At 38.6% G+C, this 23546-nt stretch overlaps 1 protein-coding gene and 1 long non-coding RNA gene across 2 annotated transcripts; both read left to right on the top strand.

Annotated features, from left to right (window-relative positions):
• Window positions 1-4583: 4583 nt before the first annotated feature.
• Window positions 4584-5881, top strand: LOC121767745. The gene is made up of 2 exons (XR_006043191.1): window positions 4584-5492; window positions 5608-5881. It is a non-coding gene; the product is annotated as an uncharacterized LOC121767745 (long non-coding RNA).
• An 893-nt stretch (window positions 5882-6774) lies between these two features.
• LOC121766734 lies at window positions 6775-7506 on the top strand. Its single transcript, XM_042162991.1, has one exon. It carries the CDS (start codon window positions 6775-6777, stop codon window positions 7504-7506), a length of 732 nt encoding a protein of 243 aa, XP_042018925.1.
• Window positions 7507-23546: the final 16040 nt, after the last annotated feature.

Here is a 23546-nt window from a genome sequence, read left to right as displayed (position 1 = left end):
GAATCCCTTTTGCTGATGGGATTTGTTCCGTCAAACATAAACTACGAATACACTCGTACTTTCTCCATGGCTTTCGTTACATGCCCATAATTGAGTCTTTGTTCTTGTGGCTTACTTATCTTACTCGGAGTAAGCATTTTGATCGTTCAAACTACCATATAGGTCTTTTACGTCTTCGGACATCATTTAATCCACAAATATTCCTTGATATTTCTCTACCCAAGGCTAGTTGCTTCTCTATACAACAAAATATTCGATCTTCCACCTGCTTGTCACAAGCGGTACGTAGATTCGAAGTATTTAACGCTTTGCTGTCGGTTATGCGACGCTTCTGGTTGGTGCATCATTTCCTGCACGTGTCTCCATGGGGACGTATTTATTATGCGTATCTGAAAGAAATTGAGACCATGCCTTTTTCTGCTAGCCTCGTATCAATAACTCGATGATTAATCTAATAGTCTTAACTTGGATTATTATTCACACAAGAGAGTATGACTGAAAATTTGAAGGGCTACTGAATACCCAACTGGACTAGAATAACATCTCTTGTTCAACTTATATGAATTTTCGTCGATAATCGACCTTGAAGGTAAGTATTGAGTTCATTCAAAGAACTACGTAGCTCAACTGGTTCCAGGCAAACTCATAGAAGCTGAGGCTCACCCCTGGTGGGAGATAGAAATAATCATGAGATAGGTCATGAAAACTGGATGGAAATGAATTAACTGTAAATTCCCATAGTAAGCTGCAAAATAGGACAATATAGTTGTCCAATTAAACTGAAAGGATCTGAACATCAAGGATAGTGGTTCAACATGTCACCGTCTAAGATGATCAATCGCGAAAATTTATAAACGTAGGCGATTGCAATGAAGGAAACATTGATCATGCTTCAAAGGCATCTTGATATGGAATAACAAAATCACATCAGTGATTTCATAGGTTCATTAAGGCAACGCACTGAAATGAACTATTCAGAAAAATCAGCTAGGGCAAGCTCATTAGGGAAAGGTGCAATATGCTTGCCTTAACTTCGAGCTGCAGAAAAATTCCGAGACTAGGAATAATACATGTACTGGAATCGAGGTCGAAAAATTTCACCTTTGTAGGATCTCAAAATAGGGAGGTAAAAAGTTCCAGCACCACATGAAATTCCCTGAGGAGAATGTTTAACTGTCTTGATCACTCTGGGGATCACAACGTAAGCATCGTAAGAATGAAATTTCATTGCATAGGTCCAAGAAATCGAGATATAAATCTCCAATATTGTGGCTCAAAGGAGGCAACAACAAATAACGATGCCTGGAACATAAGAGTATCCCAAAATTTGGGAACTGAAACTGAGTCGCCGCTTTCCTGAAGAGAATGAAAGTGGCGTACTACTTGCAGAACGTGAGTCAATCAAAGGTCTTAATAGCCGACAGGACATCGTTGTCCCGGAGGTTCAAAGAATGTCTGAGGAATACGCTCATTCCGAAGATCATGGATATGAACAACTGTAGAATTTAGGGTTTACGACTGGAGCTTAAACAGTCAAAACTTTACTCTTTATGTACGATGAGTCAAAAAGGACTGCAGTCCATAAGCTGGAAGTGAGTCAAACCTCGCATAGAGAAATGAATACTGGCATGTTACTTGTGAGTCAAACTAAAGTCTGAATAGACGGGGGGTACCGTGCTCTGGGAGGACTCTTAGAAAGAATTTCACTGGGATCCAAGTAAGTACTATTGATTATATTCATCGGTTCTAGTTATGTGACACTTCTTTGTTTGTTCTTGTGGAGTTCTGACATGATAAACGCGTTCTAGGAAACCATACATTTCAAGATGGGGTTTCTCGTGCTATTAAACTGATAACTGCAGCTGGAGGTCATACTTTCATATCGTTCTTGATAACTTAGAACGCCGATTCTGGTAAAACATCACATTCTCCATCGTGCTTCGTAGCACGCTACAAGTATCGCTTCTGGATCACGTAGCCACTTGGGCTTGTTACGCCACATTAGATCACTTTACTAGATCGCGGGTACGATCTCTTTCCGTGTAGGGATGCATCTCCCGAACAAGCTGGAAGGTAAACTATTTTCGTTATAACTTGGTCTTTGTAAAGACATTGGGAACTTCTTGGTTCATCGTCTAGTATACATATATATATGTATACTATCTGTGTGCTTAAAAGAATGGACTTCCTTTAATTGCTGTCTATAAGTAGTACAATAGTACTTTTTGGCTCGTCTTTTCTTTCTCATAATTCCTTGGAATTTGAAGCTTGCCCAAACTGATGGGTTTTAGTTGGTCTCGTCGCCCTGGAAGGCGGTAACAAATTCTTATTCTGCTAGTACTTGATCCTGAAAGTCTCACCTAAGGTACTTTTCTAAAGCACTCTAGGTTCACATACATAGTCCCCATGACATCTATACATTCATTTCAAGCTCTTTAAACATAAATCACAGATACATTAAGCATATCTCATGCAAAGTATCGGCTAGCACGTTGCGTCTTGCAAACTTTTCAAATAAACATTTTCGTTCCCATTTAGGGCTATGAAATTTTTTTTTCTTTCTTTTTCTGAAAACTTAGAAAATTTCATTTTCCTTCTCAAAATGGAAAAATATTTTCTTTTTTAAAATTCTCTTTTCTGGACGAGCGGGCGTCGACCCCTGTTTCTGGTGCAGTTGATCGTGTCGAGCTGAGGTGTTGGGATCTTGTACTTAACATTCTGTTCATCTTCAAGCCTAGTACTATCTTTTCTGGACTGAGGCTTAGAAAGAAGGTTCTTGGGTCAGAGCGAAAGAAAATGGCTCTGATACCACTCTGTCACGACCACATCTCCCTAGTCAAAGAAAGTGTAGCTTTACCGCGACTAAAACATACTGAAACTGTCTCAACTCATCATAAGATGCTTAAATCAAAAGAAACATTGTCTGAAGTGTGTTGAGGGTACAAATCATGCTGAATCAGAGTAGTTATGAGAAATTGTCTTTGTTAAATGAATGTTCTGAATTTGCGCAACGGAAGAGTACCAAGACAGATGTAGTATGTATGAAGACACACTACACCCGCTATCCTTCCTACTTATTTGGTCTTCTGTCCCAACACCTCCTCGGCTTCGACAACAATCAACCTGCACATTAAGGAAAACAATATGCAGGGCTGAGTACTTGATGCACTCAGTGGGCTCATGCCGAAAATATTTTCTTTTAGTTGTCAGCCAAGCTGAGTGAACGCGGGGTTTTACTGAAAATCTATCCCGGTCACTAAAATCTGTTGTTTCTTTCTGAAAATAGACTGCAGTCATTTAAACTTCTGATGATATGCCATATCAGCTGCGTGAATCGGGAATGTGGCCACATCCCACGACCACTGGGCCGGCCAACCTGGCGCTAGCTCACGACCCACGAACCGGCCAACCTAGCGCTAGCTCACGGTCCCTATGTGTACACTAGTCCGAGTAGGATTTACTGACCTACTGGGACCCGAATTCGATTTAACTGGGTTGGCATAGCCAACAGATAGGCAATTATAAAACAAAACATGGCATGACAACTCATTCAAATAATCATGTTTTTCTCATAAACACGCTTTAAAGAAAGAAGAGAAAGAAAGCCCATCTCAATTGCTTAAACTTTTGCAAAACGGGTGTTTTCCTTGTCCTGAGACTACTCGTCGAGCGATGACGTTCCTTTACAAAATTTAATATACTTAAATTAGGCTTTAAAAATAACTGTGTATCTTGCATGAATGCATGCCTAAGCGTGCTCCTTTATTATTTTATTTCCTTTCTTCTAAAATTAGGAAATCTTAATTCTTAATTAAATCTGCGATTTAATTTATTCGGAAACTGGCCGAAAACTATTTCCCGCATTAATTTAAATATCTTAAAATACTTTCCGGGCTAAGAGTTCGCTTAATTATTTATTGGCTTTTATTTTATCACGGCGAACATTCTTTTCATTTTCTTCCGTAGCTTAGGAATTTAATACCATAAATTCTTGGAATTAACTAAAGATTTCAACAAAAGAATCCGGGTCCAAGTAATTAAATTCTCGGTCTCGGTTGGAACTAATTATTCTGGCCCAGCCTTAACTTTCGGCCCGCTCATTTAATCTCGGCCCAAAATGCATTTTCCTTATCTTCTTTTCTATTAAACAATCAAGCCCAAACTAAAACTAAAGAGGAGGCCCATTTCCAATTAATTAATAGGAAGCCCAATAAGAGGAATAGTGGAAATGGCCCAAGGAGGGATACTCCTTTCCATCCGTCGGCCCCCACCCCCTTCCCCTTTCTCATTTCATTCTCAATTCTAATCCCTAATCTCCTTCTTCTTCTTCCCCCAAAATTCTCCAAAAGAAATCCTTAATTCACAAACAAGGAAGAAGAAGCTGGAAACGGGAACCCTAGTTCTCTCCGCCATCGACGAATTCATGGAGCCGCCGCTCTCATCGCGTCTCCCGGAGGTGTCCGCCGTCGCCTACTCCAGGCTGCTGTCTCCGTCGCGAAGTAGCCACAACACGAACCGGAGCTCGCGCTTGCTCCCTCCACCGAACGCCCTCCGGCGAGTGTTTCCCCCCTTTCGGTGAAGTCGGCGGTGGAGAGGAGGCGTCGCCTCCTTCTCTTTCTCAGCCGCGGCCCGTAGCTGCCTCGCGCCGCCTCGGTTACTGCCGAAATCGGGCAAGCTCCGAGACACGCCACTGCTACCTCGTGCCTCTGCTCCCGCGTCGTCGTCGGCTCCCCACGGTCAAGCTAAGTCTCACTCCCCTTCCCCTTTTATTTATTCAGATTTGTGATGTTCTACTTGAAGGCAGTAGCTATGTGGTATTGGGATTTTTGGTGATTGAGCTCGATTACAGCAGTGTGTATGCTAAGGCTTCGTGGAAAAATTTAGTTTCCTATGTCCTTGAGCTTCTGTCCCTAAATTCCTAAACTTGGCTATCTACTGTGTTCGCCTAAACGTGATGCATAAAGGGTGTTGTGGAGTTTACCTCTACTGCAGTGTTTCGGTTCTTGTCTCTGCTTCGGCTCTCCCTCCCTTTAGCTTGCTCCTCTGCTATTGAGTAGTGGTGTTGTGGTGTGGTATTGCTTGTGGTGTTGAGGGAGAGTGAAGCTGGGATTATTTATGCCCATTTGTCTAACTGAAAGCCTGTTAAGGCTGATGTGTTGTGCAGCGAGGGAGTCCTTGCTTGGTTGTGTTTTGGCTGTTTTCTCTGCAATCATGCAGGGGTGTACTCGTGGGATTAAATGTGGTTGTTATACCATTTTGTTTCCTTCTTGCAGAACTCCCTTTTTCCCTTGAAGCTGCATCCCTTAACCTGAACTTTGTGTGGTGAAAAGCAGGTGCAACAACAAGGATTGTAGGGTTGTTACGTGACAACCGCAGAGCTGCTGCTCTACACGGAGCAGGCTTTGCACGGTCGAAAGGTCCATGGTTGGGGCTGCTGTGAGCCGTGGAGTGCAGGAGACATTGCAGCCTCTTGCTTTTCCTTCTTTTTTTTGGTAAGTTTTGGTCTCCAATGCTTAAAGTAGGCTTGTTCCTTATCCTTACTTATTTTGCCAACTAGCCACTTTAGTGTCTTATGCATCTTCTTGTTTATCTTGTTGTTTCTGGCAGGGACAAGAGGCTGACTCCTTCTCGGCTTTTGTCTCGTCGACTCGGCCCAACAGGCCGTCGTGATGGGGCCGCGGTCCGTGCCGGAGAGGCCCAACGCTAGTTTTTCCTCCTTTCATTTTCATATTGTAATAACGTAGTTCGACTTTTATCTTTGTCGTCAAGAGTTGTAAATTAGTTCGGGATTTCTGTAATTAGCAATTTCATTAGCTTTGTATTAAATTTGAAATTTGTACTTAAAATTCTTATTCAAGAAATAAAATCACTCCTTCATCAATTGTACAAAGAAAATTCCAATATTTACTATTTTTCGAAAAATCTCGAGATAATTACGTCTCGGCTATTACAGAAAATTTTGGTATAAAAGCTAAATTTATAAATTAAACATTTTAAGTGGGACCCAAATTCCACTATCACACTCTATTTATTACACACTCAAACTCTTTCTTAAAACCCGCGTCACTTGTGAATGGGACTGCTATTGCTGGACGGAGGGAGTAACTGACAAGCAAATACGTTATTTTTATGCTGCCCAAAGAAGCCTGCTGCCATGAAACCATGTTACCCACTTATTACTAATAATATAATAATATCATTTTTATGAGTACAAATTATCCAAATAGTTTATATAATTTTATTGACAGTTTATTCTTATGTTGTGGGGAAAAACACCGATACGGAGTATCAAATTTATCGCATAATTTTCGGTATACCGTGATTCTTGGTACAATATGATACGTATATTATTGAAAGATTTCGCTACAGTAATGTTACGAATTTTCAGATGCTGCGGTATACCAAATTTAAGTTTACATTGTCGCATATACACCGACATCAATATATAAAGTAAAAACTGAATAAACCATCAAATTCCTAATATCAAATATACATATATTATATATATTGGAGTATAATATAACTATATATCGGTATCGTGGTTATATTGTGCAAAAATCCAATATGCTATGAAATTCTTGTACACCAAAAAGGCGGTACAATACTGATCATGTTGAAAATTTTAGTAAGGTAAATGTATAATTTTACTCATACCGATTTTTTGGTCCAGTATACATGAGTATGACACTATCGGTACAATATATTATACCGATCCACTCCTACATATAAACTTACCATTGATTTTATGTAAATCAGATGTACCACAATTGCAACATGTCAATTGTGAGAAGAAGCGATCACGACTGCTACGACCACTACGAGTTGAAAGACTACAACAAGTTATTCAAATGCGACGGCTGCAAGATGAAAGGCTTCGGCCCGCGATACCACTGCGCTCCATGTGGCCGTGAGCTCCACAAAGAGTGCAGACACCCAAAGTCCACCATTCACCATGACTACTTTGGGGGCTCCATTTTCACCTTCCGTCGCGAACCCTACACCAAACTCGTCAGCCATAACCGTCGACAATTTTCCAAATGTTGTGACGCTTGTGGAAAGGATGTATGCGGCTTCAGCTACCGCTGCGAGGAAAACGACAAAGACTTGCACCCCTGTTGTGCCAACCTTGAGGAGAAGCTGCTCATCGACAACACCATTTTCGATCTTCAGTCCGATGTTTCCTCCAAGTGCATCCGATGCAAGAAGAAGAAGATTACTGACGGAGCAAGAGACGTACGAGGGTGGTCATACGTCTCAGCATGCGGTAAGTACCATTTCCACGTGTATTGCATGGCTGAATTGGTGCACGATGCATGCATGAGGTATGGTGAGGTTGGACCGGGAACTGGTGAGCTTGCTAGATCTAGCGGACGCAGGGGGAGTCGTGCTCAAAAGATGCTTCAGATGATCAAATCGGTCGTCAAAATCATTTTGGCGGCTCTTTTGGGAGATCCTACCATGCTTATATCCAATGTCATTGTCGACTTGGTGTCGCGTAGTTTGTAGGACTATTTGTCAATCTGTATTTTGTGTTGTTTGAAATAATTATCCAAGACTTTCAGATTTGGAGGCTTCTCTTGTTTTCCCAAGCTATTTTGTTTGTACAGTTGTGTGGATTGTAATGAACAATTTTCATTTTGTTTTGTACAAACTTTAAATAGAAGTCATATTTATGTAGAAATTATCTAATTATTGCACGTGTTGCATACATCAAGCGTTTGTGTTATTATAGTAATTATTTGTTGTTTAAGTTTGTTGCTTTGTATATCAAGCAATAAAGTGCAACGTGCAAAAGTTTATACTGTTGGGCTGGCTGTTTCAAATATGGCAACTTTAATAAGGAGATGTTGTAAGAAATGGTGTCACAAACATGTTACTTTTTCGGTTAAGAAACTTGCACCATTTTGTGTAGTTTTAAAAAATATATTTCATCCACAACTCCTTCCTAACTAGTAACCAAAATTAAGTCATTTCTCATAGATTGGAGAAGAGAAAAAGAAAATGTTGTAAATAAAATGCTAGATTAAAGAAACACCTTTAGTGCTTGTTTATGAGAGTGACGAATATGGGCATTACCAAGTAGAAGGATCAAATGCTCCCTCTGTTTCCGTTGTAATGAAAGTCGACAACGAGGACAAGTTATAACTAGAAATGGCAAAACTGCTTTATAGTTTCTTATAGGGGTGACGAAAATTGAATATCCGAACCGAACCAAACCGAAATTTTGAAATTCGGTTCGATTTTTTCGGTTCTGTTTAAAAAATACAAAAAATTCGGTTTTTCAGTTCGGTTCGGGCGAAAAAAAAAACTAAAAAATCAAAAACTGAATTATATTTTAAATATAATATTATAAATATTTATTCTATTAATTTAATATATTATATCATATATTATATAATATATATTCTTCTAATATATTTTATATAATATGTATTATCTGTTTATTCTATTAATATTATATTATATATTTATATTCACTATATAGAAAAATAAAATAAATTATATATATATATATATATATATATATTAATATATACTCCATATTTTTTTCGGTTTTTCGGTTTTTTTGAAAATTTTGGTTTATTTCGGTTTTGTTCGGTTTTTGAAGTTCGGTTTTTGGTTTTTCGGTTTCGGTTTCTATTTTTCGGTTTTCGGGTTCGGTTCGATTTGGATTTTGAACTAAATTTGGTTTTTCAGGTTTGGTTCGATTTTTTGCCAAAATCGAACCGAAACCCGAATGCTCACCCCTAGTTTCTTGGACAACATCACATATATACAAAGTGAATTAGAGAGATAGTGAACATTTTCCTGATTGGACAATTTTGAAAAAAAATTGAATTTCCAACGGAAATGCCGTTGGCCAATCAGAACGCGTTACGTCAACTACTCGCTGACACGGACGTGCTCGATGCATCGAGCAGCGCCGCGCCAGCGGCAAGAGCGCAGCGGCGGACAGCGGTGCCGTGCCGCTGGCACGGACGGACGGACAACGTCATGCTCACCGCTGCGGATGCTCTAAACATTATACTTTGTATCACTTCAGATTTAATTTAAATTTTTAATTCATTTATTTCAAAGTATAGTTCAGTTTTTCTCGTTTCACACCAACACGCAAATACACATATACATGCACATTTATATGCATCCAAAAGAATATTACTTAGTATTTGGCATTTGAAAAATTGTCTAAATAGGTAGTAATTTGCAGTTTAATTACCTATTTTGTGGAAAATATTAAGATGAAAACAAAATAACTATAGAGTAAACCAATGTACAAACAAATAAAATAAACACACATGTATATAATATCACTTTTTTTATTTACAAATACTAAAAGATGTCTAGTCACATCTTTGTACATCAACCATCGTATATTAATGGAAAATTGATCAGAAAAGTTAAGATCTTTGACGAAAATTTGATATTTCCCACAATCTTTAAAAGTGGTCTTAAAAGTCATCAACTTTTCAAATTATGCTGATTTCCCACAATAAAGTTTTCGGCGTAAATTTGGCTACGTTGAATGCAAAAAAACCTGTGTAATAGTCAGAGCTACGTTCTATCTAGTAGGAAAGATGAAACTAATGATGATATATGTATGCTCTAGAATTAGTATCAGCCTTCCACGTAGGCAAAATTTACGCCAGAAACTTTATTGTGGAAAATCCGCACAATTTGAAAAATTGATAATTTTTAAAACGACTTTTAAAAATTATGGGAAATATTAAATTTTTGTGAAAATTCATGATTTTTGTGACCAATTTCCTTCTATATTAATACAGGAAATCGGTCACAAAAATCATGAACGTGTGTCTAGGTAGGGCTGGCAATTTTTGACACGACACGATAACACGACACGAACCGGCACGAAAATAATGGGTTTGGGTCAGAGCTTATTGGGTTCGTGTCCTTATCGGGTCGACCCGTTAAGGACACGAAAATTTCGTGTCGTGTTCGTGTCGTGTTCGTGTCGGGTTCGTGTTATCCGTTAACAATACGTGTCCGTGTCGTGTTCGTGTCGTGTTCGTGTTATCCGTTAACAAATAATATTTTAATATTATTAATTCTTATTATTTTCATTTTTAATAGGTTTAACCGTTATCAGGTCGTGTTGTTATCGAGTCGTTATCGTGTCATTTCATGTACGTGTTGTTATCGTGTCGTGTTGACCCGAATTGGTTCGTGTCGTTAATGTGTTCGTGTCGTGTTCGTGTCTGAGGGTTTCGTGTCGTGTTCGTGTTCGTGTTTGAGGTTTTCTTAACGGGTCGTGTTCGTGTTTGTTGTTATCGTGTTCGTGTCGTTATCGTGTCGACACGATAACGACCCGACACGCACGATTTGCCACCCCTATGCCTAGGAAATAGCTTCCCCCTCTTTTCCTTTTTTTTCTTAGAAATTTCATTATTTTCTTTTAATATTTATTATAAAATACTATAATCCACTTTTTCTTTCACGCAAATCACCCCACACACAAATATATATGCATTCCAAAAGAAAATAATTGAAAATTTTTATGACGTGTGATTTAAGCTACTACAGTACTTTTTTTGCTACTACTATATTTTTTTCCTTTTTTTCCTTCTTATTTTCATGAATATTTTCATTATTTAATTATATACTCCATTATAATTCAGTTTTTTTCACTAATTCTTTCTGATGCAGAGTATTATTGCTCACAAGGCACACTCATACACAAATATGCATATGCAAATTTATATTTCTAGCATGTTTGACTTTGGAAACTTTAATAGCTCTCTGTTTATCCATTTTCTTCTTCTTTCAGTTTTTCTTTTGCAATGCAGATGGTTGCAATTGGTCACACCAACACACAATTTAAATATTTATGCATTTAAAGGTTTAATTGCTACCTTTATTGCTAGTATTTTTTATTTAGTTTGCCAAAAAATACTACTCCCTCCGTCCCATAATAGATGGCATATTTGAGGATTGACACGTGATTTTAGGTAAAGTTGTTTTGTGTGTTAGGTGGAGAAAGAAGATCGTATGTTTATATTAATGCGAGAGGTAGCTTTTTCTAAAAAAGAAAATGTGACATCTGTTGTGGGACAAACTAAAAAGAAAAGTGTGACATCTATTATGGGACGGAGGGAGTATAAGAGGATATCAGTATCTTTCTCTCCTTTCCTTTATTTTTCTTCAAATTTGGCTATTTTCTTTTTGTAAGGCATTTTGCTTTTTGGGTCATTTTTTTTGTGTTTGTCCTATATTATATATTCAGAATTTGTAAGGAACACAAGTCGATCAAATAAAATATTATACAAATTTGATATGTTATAATTCCAAATTCCATTTGGACGGCCATATATAATTTATTGATTAAGCTAACTTAAAATGATAAATATTAGTACTACTCCTACTTAGTATTTGGCATTTGAAAAATTGTTTAAATAGGTAGTTTGCAGTTTAATTACCTATTTTGTGGACAATATTAAGATGAAAACAAAATAAAAACTACTTATAGAGTAAACCAATGTACAAACAAACAAAATAAACACACATGTATATAATATCACTTTTTATTTACAATTACTAAAAGATGTTTAGCCACGTCTTTTACATCGACTATCGTATATTAATAGAAAATTGGTCGGAAAAATCGTGAACTTTGACAAAAATTTGGTATTTCTCAAAATTTTTAAAAGTAGTCTTAAGCATCATCAGTTTTTCAAATTGTGCAAATTTCCCACACTAAATTTTCAGCACAAATTTGGCTACGTTGAATGCCAAAAATCCTATGTATAACAGTCGGAGCTAAATTCCATCTAGTGGGAATATGAAAATAATGATGATATAGATGCTCTAGAATTAGTATCGGCATTCCACGTAGGCAAAATTTACGCCGAAAACTTTATTGTGGGAAATCCGCACAATTTGAAGAGTTGATAATTTTTAAGACCACTTTTAAAGATTGTGGGAAATACCAAATTTTTGTGAAAGTTCATGATTTTTCTGACAAATTTCCCAAACCTTTAAAAGTAGTCTTAAAAATTATCATATTTTCAAATTGTGCGAATTTCCCACACTAAAGTTTTCAGCATAAATTTGGCTACGTTGAATGCCAAAAAACCTACGCGTAATAGTCGGAGCTACATTCCATCTAGTAGGTAAGATGAAACTAATGATGATATGGATGCTTTAGAATTAGTATCGGCATTCCACGTAGGCCAAATTTATGCTGGAAATTTTATTGCGGAAAATCCGCACAATTTGAAAAGTTGATGATTTTTATGACCACTTTTAATGATTATGGGAAATACCAATTTTTTGTGAAAGTTCATGATTTTCTTGACCAATTTCCCTATATTAATAAAAGCAAACCTTCTTATTCTAGTATATGCAAACCATATAGTATACGTAATATGCTGATAGGCTAGCTAGATGCTAGTAGATGGTATATGTATACCGTATAAATAATATAGTACAGTATCTTCTTAGAGCATCATTAACCCCGACCTGGATTTAGGTTCCAAATCCCTTTTACGTCATCATTCTTCTAATTTTTTGGGCCAGACACAACTCCCATGACCCTGCAGGCCTTATCCATGCCACAACTATTAAATTGCACTATTCACAACTAACAACTATTTTAATTGTAAAATAGAAAACGTTGAACAATTAAAATACGGAAAATTAATTGTTCAGTCGAAAAAAATGTTACAAACCTAAAAAATAAAAATTACAAATCTAGAAAAAAAAATATAGGAATAAATAAAGAGGATAGAGGTAAATAAAATTAGGAATGTTGAACAATTGATATATAAATAGGTAAATATTCGAAATTAAAAAAAGAATAGGGGGTTCGGATCCAGCCCGAACATCCCATAACCCTAGGTCGGGCCGCAACCGGGCGCGGTCCCGGGACTCTCCCTCGTCCTTAGGCGCAACCTGAGCCGCAACTCCCCCCTCCAACGCTGCATGTTGCGGGCCGGGACCAAGGTGCGGTCCGACCCACAGCGTTATTGATGCTCTTATGCTTCGGGAGCTTCGGCGCTGGCCCCCAAACTCTATTAAAATCATCGTCATCCCTACGTTGATCAATGACAAATGGCGGTGGCGGTGGGGAAGGTGATACAACCAGGTTGTTGAACACAATGTATGGACTCAGGTTACGCACATTGGACATGAAATGATTATTTTGTAGGGACACGAAATGATTACTTTTAATCATCAAGTTGTGATTTTCGCCACATTATCGAGTTGTACATTGGACACGTTTTGTACAGACTCAGGTTATCACGTTTAGTCAATAGTCACAGTCAATTTTTGAGATTTTGTTAAAATCGAATAAAAAATAGACTAAATCAATAAGTCCAGACTAAAGGGCGGTTCGGTTTGATAGATAAAATAGTACCGATATTGAGTATGGGATAAGTTGAGATGGACTTTGTCTATGATTAAATTAGTACAAATTTAAACTTATATCCTAAGGCTTTTAGATTTGGAGGCTTTTCTGATTTTCCTAAAGTATTTTACTTGTACAGTGGCGTGGATTGTAATGAACAATTATCATTCGTATTGTACAATTTTTTAATAGAAGCCATATTTATGTAGAAGTTTATCTAATTATTGCATGTATTGCATATATCAAGCAGTGGCGGATCTAGGATTTTTCATTCGGGGGTACGATAAATAATTATAGCACTTCGAAGCCTCGAACTTTAACCGATCTTTTTATTTTTTTTAATTTTTTTCCTCGGATTTTATTTTTATTATTAAAACATCACAAAGATGTGTATTAGAAGAGAATTAGAAAGATAGAAACTAATTATATGTTAAACCGTAACGAATGGAATTAAAATACATTAAAATATTTTCAAAAAGCTAATATGATGAAATTATAAAATCTTCCTTTAACGATTGAAAAACAGAAAGAATAAATATATGTGTGTGTTATGTAGGTTACAAATGCATTAAAATATTTTAAAAAAAGCTAAAACGACGAAGGTATAAAAAATGCTTTAAAAAATTGAAATAATAGAATAGTAAATATATATGTGAATTGTGTAGGTTTCACATGCATTAGGATATTAAATAAACAGAAGAATGAAAAATATAAAAATGCATAAGCACATAGGCGACACAACATTGACAGGTCTCGAACTCGGGCCACTCGCCGGGGAAGGGGTGTTAATCACCGCTGCAGCAGGTAGGAGAATTGTTAATGCGTATATCTAAATGCATTATAATTATAAATTTGGGGGTACAGTGGTACCCCTTGTTCCCATGTGGCTCCGCCACTGATATCAAGCGTTGTGTTATTATAATTACTAAGTTAGGCAGTGGTTGGGTTGTGCATGAGAGTGGAAATGCTGAGTGAATGGACAAGCAGGCTGACCTGCGATCGTTGTTGGCATACTAGTGTGAAGCGTGATCGCACGCAACCTATGGACACTGATTTGAAGCAGCGTGTGTGGCGAATGCCTCGTAACAGTGGGATCGCGAGCCAAAGAAAACACTAATACCAACGTTGTGGCGTTGCGAAGATTTAACTTGCGCTATATAGGTAGTTTCAAGTCGACAACACCTTGGTCAATATAGTTCCGAATAAGCTTTCTAGTAGATTGTTGCATCTTGGAATAACATGCCCACATAATTCTCATAATAACTAGTGTCAAATTGTGTTAGGGTTGAACTAGTACTCTAATTAGCCAACTAGTGGTTGGAATGGAAGTAGGCATGTATTGTTGGGCAATAGATATATAGTAGGAGTAAAAGAAATAAGCCTAGTTGGAGTTATAGGTTCTTGGACGTGCCAAAGATGAATGAGATAATAAGTTATAGTAGTATTATTTCTCAATGAATTAAAGATTACATAAACTTTCAATTTATAGAATACATAACTAGACTCAATAAAGATAAAGATCGTATAAAGATAGCTAACTAAAATAAAAAATATGCTAAATCAAATAAAACTAATAAGACATGTTTGAGATTATTATGATGTGATCTTGGCGAGATTTGGCGGCTCGAGGGACATATCAACTCCACCACAGAAGAAAAACATCTTATCTTCAAGGTGGCATATAATGAATAAGCCACATCGTTCTTGGATATTTGTGCTAATCCATCGGGTTGATCATGCAAAATGAGACCATCTTTTGACAGATGTAGAGTGTATGTTAAATTTAATTTAATGGTATGATATAATTGAATTTACTATAGTTTGGGCATGTTTATGTTTTAATTTATTTTAAATATCGACGTTTAGGAAATTCGTTTGTGTTCGGTATGCTTGAATTACCACTCCCAATATCTTGAATATCTTCAAAATAATGGTATGATTTTATTAATTCTGTCATAGTATGAGCATGCATGTTTAGGTTGAAACTAGAGTTTCCGATTGGTTGTTAGAGCACCCGCAACGCTGTGCCGTTGCGGTGCCTATGCCGTTCCGGAGGAACGGTTCCGCGGCGGCACGCGTTGCAGCCGCCGTGTCGTCGCCATTCCGTGCCTATGCCGTGCCGGGTGTCGTTGCCGCGGCACGCGGCACGACACGTTCCGCCACGCGCCGAGGCCACGTGGCGGGCTCTCAGCGCACGCGTGACGCCCACTCGCTGCCCCGCGAGTGGGTTTCGTCACGGTGACGCAATAATTCATTTTTTTTAATTCGAATTTAATAATTTTTTTTGCAACGGTATTGTGACCCATTTTTTTATCCGTTTTGTATTTTTTTTATTTTTTTAAATTTATTTACTCTATAAATACTCCTATTTCATATTCATTTCACTCACAAACACACATCTATTCCTCTCAAATCCTCTCTATTTCCACCCCAATTTTCATCTCAAATCAACTCTGTTTTTCTTCTCTCAAATTTAATCAAACTAATGGATCTGGCACGCGTACTTCAGGGTCCCCGGGTCGAACAATGACGTAAACGTGCTCCACCAGTCCGACCTCTTGACCGAAGTTTTGGATGGTAAAGCGTCGGCCATCAACTTCGTCGCCAACAACCGGCTTTATAAAATGGGGTACTATCTCGCCGATGGCATCTACCCGAAGTGGCCTACCTTCGTGAAGACGTGCAATGGGTCTGCGAACCCAAAGCAGGCTCTTTTTGCGCAGAAGCAGGAGGCTGCTCGCAAGGATGTGGAGAGGGCGTTCGGGGTTCTCCAAGCGCGCTTCAACATCATCAAAGCCCCGGCTCGTACGTGGTTCATGTAGAACATGGTCGACATAATGTATACGTGCATAATCTTGAACAACATGATTGTCCAAGACGAAGGACCCGAGGCGGAAAATTGGTTCGACCCTGAATCCCCCGGAAGCTCAACGGCAAGTAGTCCGCCTCGAAGTGGAGTGCATCCGTCTATACAAGAACGGTTATCTATTCGTGCAAGGACACGCGACTCTAGCGCCCACACCCAACTCCAATAGGATCTAATTGAGCACATTTGGGCAAACTTTGGCGGATGAAATTATTAAAATTGTGTACTTTTATTTTTTTATGATTTTAAGTGTGTGCTTTTTATTTTTTAAGTTTAAGTTGTAACTTTGTTTTAATGTTGTGTGTTTTTTAATAAAGTGTGTTTGTTTTTTTATTAAAGTGTGTTTTTTAATTGAATTGAGTTGGAAATAAAAAAAATAAAATTGAATGAATAGTAATTTAAGGAACGGTTAAGGAACGGAGGGTTGCAGGTTCCGTTCCTTAGTTAAGGAATGGAGTAAAAAAGTACAGTGGGGCCCGCAAATAGTAGTTTAAGGAACGGTTTAGGAACGGTATAGGAACAACGTTGTGGATGACCTTAGTTTTATAAACATGACTAATAGTATTAGATTTATTTATTGAGTGAACTGCATAAAATAACCCTGACCTTTTCAAAAGTTTCACTCCAGACCTCTGACTAAAAAAAATATCTCAACATGCCTCTGACCTAAACCATAATCACAAATGAGATATTTGTAGCCATTTTTCGGACTAAAAGGGCCTTATGCCTTGAAGGGCATTTCAGTCAATTTCAGTCAATTTGCAGGCCTACTCTGCCGTCATGGTCACTTTTGCAGACAATAGGCTGCAAAAGTGACAACTCAAATGTGATGTTCCACATACTGTGGTGTTCATTATAGTTTGAATGAATTTATCTTGTTCACTTCTCCCACTTTATTTCTCTCACTTCATTTCATTCTCTCACATTAGGTCGACATTCAGTTTCTTCGTCGTTTTTGGTTGTTTGGCTGGGTCGAGGTTTGTAATTTCCTCTACATTTTAAGGATATGAAATTATGTTATATTCTCTGACCTCAATTCATTAATCCCCCATTTTATTTCGTCTGATGCGTGTTCGGCTTATGTCAGTTCATTTTTCAATTTAAGGGTTATGTGTGTTCTGCTTTGGGGTGCAATTTTTTGTGGAAAGTAATTTCATAAATAATGACATTTTGTTTAGGTTTGAATTTCCAATTCAGGTGGCTATTGAATGTCGTCTTCAAGTTCGCAGTCGTTCGGCTCAAGTTGGAATTGGGAATGGCCTCGTCCACCTGTTGTTCTCTGTAGTCACGATGTCGCGGCTGAGCTTGTGACGTCAAGGACGACGGCCAATCCTGGCCGCCGTTACTATCGGTGTCCATTCTGGAAGGACGATGATTGTCGTTTCTTCCGTTGGTTTGATGCGGGTCTATCTCCAAGCCAAGACTCTTACTTTCAACGAATCAAGCTCGAACGAGACAGGTTTGAAGAACAGCTCCGATGCAAGAGTGTTGCTCATGGTGAGCTTGAAGACAAACTCCGGTTGAAAAGTGACGAATGTGAAGATCTGAAGGGAAAATTGAGGTTGAAGACCGAGGAGTGTGCAGGTCTTCATTTAGAAATTTTTAGAACCAAAAAAACGTCTCGAATGCTGAAAATTGTAATATTGTTTTTATGCTTTGTAATTATTTTTCTAATGTGATGGCAACACTTTTTTCTTCCAATATGATGGGAATTTTTCTAAACATTTGAATTTCTAATGTAAGTATATCCCAACAATAAGTTTCACACAGTCGAATGGGGTTCCCGCCTAGGTAGGTACTAAACATTTGAATATTGTAGCTAAACATTTCAAGTTTTAGTTATAGTTTTAGTTAATCACCAATGAAGTACGCATCTTATGATGAAATACCACAATGCGTACAACACTTTAGTTGAAATAACACACCACGTTGAAAACTTTCTCTGAAATACCACCATACGTACATAGTTGACATATGCAGTACAAGGGCCTTCTCCTTTAGCATATCCCCAAAAAAATCGGTCATAATGTTGGATCCATAACATGCATAGCAAATACAAGTGCATTATCACGATGATCTATAACAACCATCGTAGGTGAAATCTGAGTAATGTTTGACAAAAAAGCCTTGAAGATACCACATGCGTAGCAAATACAAGATACCAGATACCATTGTTTACAAAACACCGACAAAAACCAACACCATTTTCTCCCATTTTAAGGTTCCCAAACTAGACAAGATCGTGTATTCAATCCCGATCCCCTCGACGGCCACAGCGCTGCGGTTGTGTCCTGGTCCGGCGTGTGCTAGGCCTTGGAACAGTCGTATTGGTCTACAACAAACAACAAACAGTTCAAATTGTCTTGATTTTAGGGTTCTAAAAGTGTAAGGTTGCTCTTGAATACTACTTGCAATGTTTATGAAATGAAAAGAGATCTTGACAAATACCTCCAGGTTGGACGCCGCAGGCCTGTCACCGCCGTCCGTCGTGGTTGGCGTATTGGTCTCACTGGGCTGTGAACTCTGGCCAACCTCGGTTCGGGCATCTAAGCGGGGATCATTAGTGCATGTTCTTCGGTTATGCCCATCTTGTCCGCACCGACGACACCTGACTACATAGATTTGTCTCAGAGACTCTGATCCATTCGCATGTTGACGAACCTGGGGTTCTTCACGCCTCAATTTCTTTGGCCGTCCACGTTGTCGCTTTGTCCTCGGGGGTGCCAGTTCAAATCCAACATCTGAAGACTTCGGCCAATTACCCATCCCATTAATTGGGTAGAGGACATTCTCGTACAGAAGCGTCATAGTGGACCGTAAATAGTAGCGGGATACATAGTCTGATAGAAATAATCTCTATCCTTAAAGAAATCACTGGGCTTCCAATTTGGAACCTCATTTGTCAGCTTGAAGGGGGTGTACTTGATACCTTTTTTACGCAAGCCTTCAAAGTCGTCTAGATCTTGGATATCTTGTAGCTCATCAACTGCATCTGGCTCGTATAGGGGGTTTGTATATGACAAGTTCCCTTTCTCAACAACAGGGGAGAACTTTCGCTTTTTCCTGGACCCTCCGCTACCTTCACCAGACTGCTGGGCAGAGCCGTGTGCTTCGGTGTGTGGCTCTGCACTTCCTTGTTGTTGCTGACATAACGACTCGTAGTATGAAGTAAACATTTGTTCATCACGACACATGTTGGCCAAAGAGATAAAATGGTCAACCTCATCAGCATCATCATTGTCATTAATTCCCTCGTTATGAAGATGACATCCATCAGGAACATAATCGAACAACGGACAATACACATCGGGTACATCTCCTGCCGCGGGTATGGGTTCTGCACAAGCCTCATCTGGAGCTTGAGCTGGAGCTGGGTCTGGAACCGGATCTGGAGCTGAAGCTGGAGCTGACTCTTGCAATTGGGTGTCGGTGTCAGCGGCGGCCATGAACAATTCATGGGTAATGTCCTCAATGATTGGCATGAAATCATTGTCTACCCGTATGTCTGGCTGTGGCTGACTACCACGGTCCAAAACTGGTCGGTGCACATCTTCATTTGCAAATGATCCTGGCCCGGCCGAATCTGGTTGCCCTTGAAACTGAGACCGTTGCCTCCTCTTCGGTCTAGGCTTTTGCCTTTGCACATTCGGTGTGGCTTCCTCAATCTCTTCAATGATGACTCCGGGGGGTTTACAAGCCCTTAAATTAAGAAGCTCTTGCGCCTCATCCTTCATTTTTTTCAGTATGGCTTGAGCCCGGGTTATCTCCACAACGTAGATGTGAACTAACTTTGTCGTTGTAGACGCCACTTTGAGGAAATCCTGCAGATGTGTTTCCTCGACAATGGGCAACAACGGGCCTCCGATTAAAACCCCCGTGCACTCATGACTGTACTTCGGATCACAGTAATAGAACTCACATATAATCTTCCTATCATACTTCAGCTTTAGTACCATGCTCGAGAGGTCTATAAGCTGGAATTTTTCTATGTTACAGAGATCGAAGTACGTCAAATGCCCACCAACATACTTTTTGGCATCATTCATACTAAAGAATGAACCTCCATGATGGAAAGCAATTGAAAACCTTCCAGGTGCATCCCCTATTAAGGCGGACAATAAGCGCACAGAACAAATCACTCAAAAATAAATACACAACGAAAATACATTTGTGGAGCCTGAATAACAAAATCAGTATCCGGATGATCAAAAATATATTCACACAAAATCAATTTTGTAAGAGTAAATCACAACCAGAGGATTAAAAGTTCACTTACTGTATTCATCCTCTGGGACGAAAAACTCCAGGTCAGGATCTCAGATATCCCAGGTTTCTTCTTCCACATCTATGACCACTGGTGGTGGTCGGCGGTATGGTGGCGATGGCGGGGGTGTGGGTTTGCTTCGACGGCGTGACGACGATTCATCGCGCTTCCGTTTAGGCCCCATTCATGCAAGATAGTTTTCACAGCGGGGAGAGTGCAGATACAATGAAGATGAAAACAATGTTGAGAATTGTTGGGTTTCACAATGGTTATAATTTTGTTAGACTTTTAGGCAGGTAGACGATGGAAGGCCGAAAAAATGGTATGTGAAATTTTTGAAACTTATTTCATAATTCACACAGGGTGTCCTGAATACGTGGCCGCCATCGTGTGGAATGGTCGTTTGAACTGCCACTGTAGCACCATCATTACTGAGACACATCTGACGTGCGGCCCGTCAAATCAGGCAGTGTGGCAGGTGGGATACAGGGCCGCCAATGCAGACCCATGGTGATATGACAATAAAGCCCTTTTAGGGCTGAAGGGCATTTTGGTCCGAAAAAACCTCATTTGTGATTATGGTTTAGGTCAGAGGCATGTGGCGATATTTTTTTTAGTCAGAGGTCTGGAGTGAAACTTTTGAAAAGATCAGGGTTATTTTATGCAGTTCACTCTTATTTATTTAGTAATACTCCCTCCGTCCCACTTAATGAGTCTCATTTGAGTTCGGCACGAGTTTTAAAAAATGTAAAGGAAAGTTGGTGAAAAAAATAATGGAATGTGGGTCCTACTTTTATATATTAATTATGTAATAAAATGTGAGTGGAAAAATGTTAGTGGAATATGAGGCCTATTACTATATATGGAATATCCTAACTGAGACTCTAAAGTGGAACACCTAAAAATGGTAAACTGTGACTGTTAAAATGGGATGGATGGAGTATTGATATGTGTGTGTCTTTTTTGTATGAAAGAGTGGGCGGGAGATGCAATTGAATTGATTACAATTTAATGGGTAATTTAGTAGTAATGCGAATTAATTTCATTCAATTCTTTTATTTTATTTATAGTTATTAAACATATGAATAAAATCAGTTATCTTGTGTATATCAAGCAAGAGAATTGTCTGTCCATTCTTATACATTTATTTCCTACATTCAATCAATTCAACTCTTATTTCACTTTTTTATGACAACTTTGGATTTAAATGTTGAAACGAAATTATAATAAACTAATATTATAATCTGAATTCAGTTTTCAAAGCCGACCTAAAAATCTAAAATTTGTAGAAAATTCAAACTGATTCTAACCGAAAAATCCGACACATATTATGAATAGAATATTGATTTGGTTAGGACAAAATATTCAGATTTCAAGTATTTTACAAATTGTTTGCAATACTGTAAAAATCATGGATTAAATATGCCCGGTCAATGGATTTTGATCAAATAATAAAAGTGACGAGACATTTAATTTTGTGAAATTAAATGATATAGCGTCGATTTACATTTTACGTAGATAAATGTAGTATATTCACATTCTCAAATCCGATTTCCGGTGAGTGAGAAATGGTGGATTAAAATTGAGCATAATTAGCTTTAAATTAAAGCTTGGAGTTGGAGCTTAGGGAATAATTAACTAGTGTTAATTATCCCACATAGGAGAAGTAACACATATTTTAATGAGTTTAAATTAAGTGACTTTATGTTACTTAATAATTATAGTAGACCAAGATGGGTGAAAGAGCCCACACGCGCGCGTCGCCGCCGCCGCCGCCGCCGCCCGCCCGAGCCCGTGCTCGTGGTCGCGGGCCTCGGGCCCGGTCCCGGTCCCGATCTCGATCTTGGATTTTGGATCTTGGCAATTGGTCTTTGGGTGGTTTTGGGCTTGGGCTTATCCCTAGCCCTGCCACGTGAGAAAAGCACACGCTCCGCACGCCAAAGGCACACTCCTGCCACACGCTCGTAACCGTCGGCGGTTACGAATCTGCCATGATGAGCCTTCATGACTTGGTTGACACTGCATGGTGGCTTGGCCTATAAATAGGCTAGCCATTCCACTGCATTAGACACACATTACACAAGCATAAGCTCTCCCCCTCTCTCTGCATTGTGTTTCTGTCGAAGCTCTGCCCTCTCCTCCATCCAGTTCGCCGGAGCTCTGTTGATTGCGGTGCTGCATCACCAGAGACGTAGTCGTTTTACCTTTGGGGACGACACGCCAAACTGAGAGCACTACCGGGGCGTATCTCGTCTTGCGGGAAGAGACCTCCTCGACTCGGCTAAACTTATTCACGGTTACTATTTCAATTTCAGTTGTAATTTTTAGTTCAATTTCTCCTTTTGTATTCCTTCTTTGGGTTTGTATTACGCCCGGCTTTTATCTCTTATAATCCCAGAAACCAACAAATACAACTTCGTCTCCTTTCAACGTTCCAGCTAAAAGAGCAAATTTTATATCGCAGCAGAAATGTGTTATAACTGAGAAATTACCGATTATTTTAAAAAGTATCTAAAAAGACAAATAAACACCTTTAGTCCAATTTACCGATAGGGACCAATTTTTTTATTTTAAAAAAGAATCTAAAACTGAAATTTCCATTTTCCCAAACACACGTCAAAATGAGATTATGGATAGAAATTTCATCGAAAATTCTTCTATTGCCGACCAAGCAGATATTAATTAGATCAATTAATCAAAGACATTGATCATATTATATTAAATACATAGAAATTACAATAGAAATTTCTGATGCACACATACGTGTACACTCTACAAATAAAGATATACTCCCTCCGTCCCATATAATTTGGGACACTTTGACCGGGCACGGGTTTTAAGAAATATAATGAAAAGTGAGTTGAAAAAGTTAATGGAATGTGGGTCATACTTTTATATATTAGTTTTATAATTAAATGTGAGTAGGAATGAGTTAGTGGAATGTGGGGTCCACTACAAAAAATGGTAAAAGTGAAATGGGTCAAATTATGTGGGACGGCCCAAAATGGAAAACTTGGTCAAATTATGTGGGACGGAGGGAGTAAGTAATAGTG

Source organism: Salvia splendens, chromosome 15 (assembly GCF_004379255.2).
Source record: "Salvia splendens isolate huo1 chromosome 15, SspV2, whole genome shotgun sequence".
Classification (NCBI taxonomy): Eukaryota; Viridiplantae; Streptophyta; class Magnoliopsida; order Lamiales; family Lamiaceae; genus Salvia; species Salvia splendens.
This window is presented reverse-complemented; position numbering and strand designations above follow the sequence as displayed.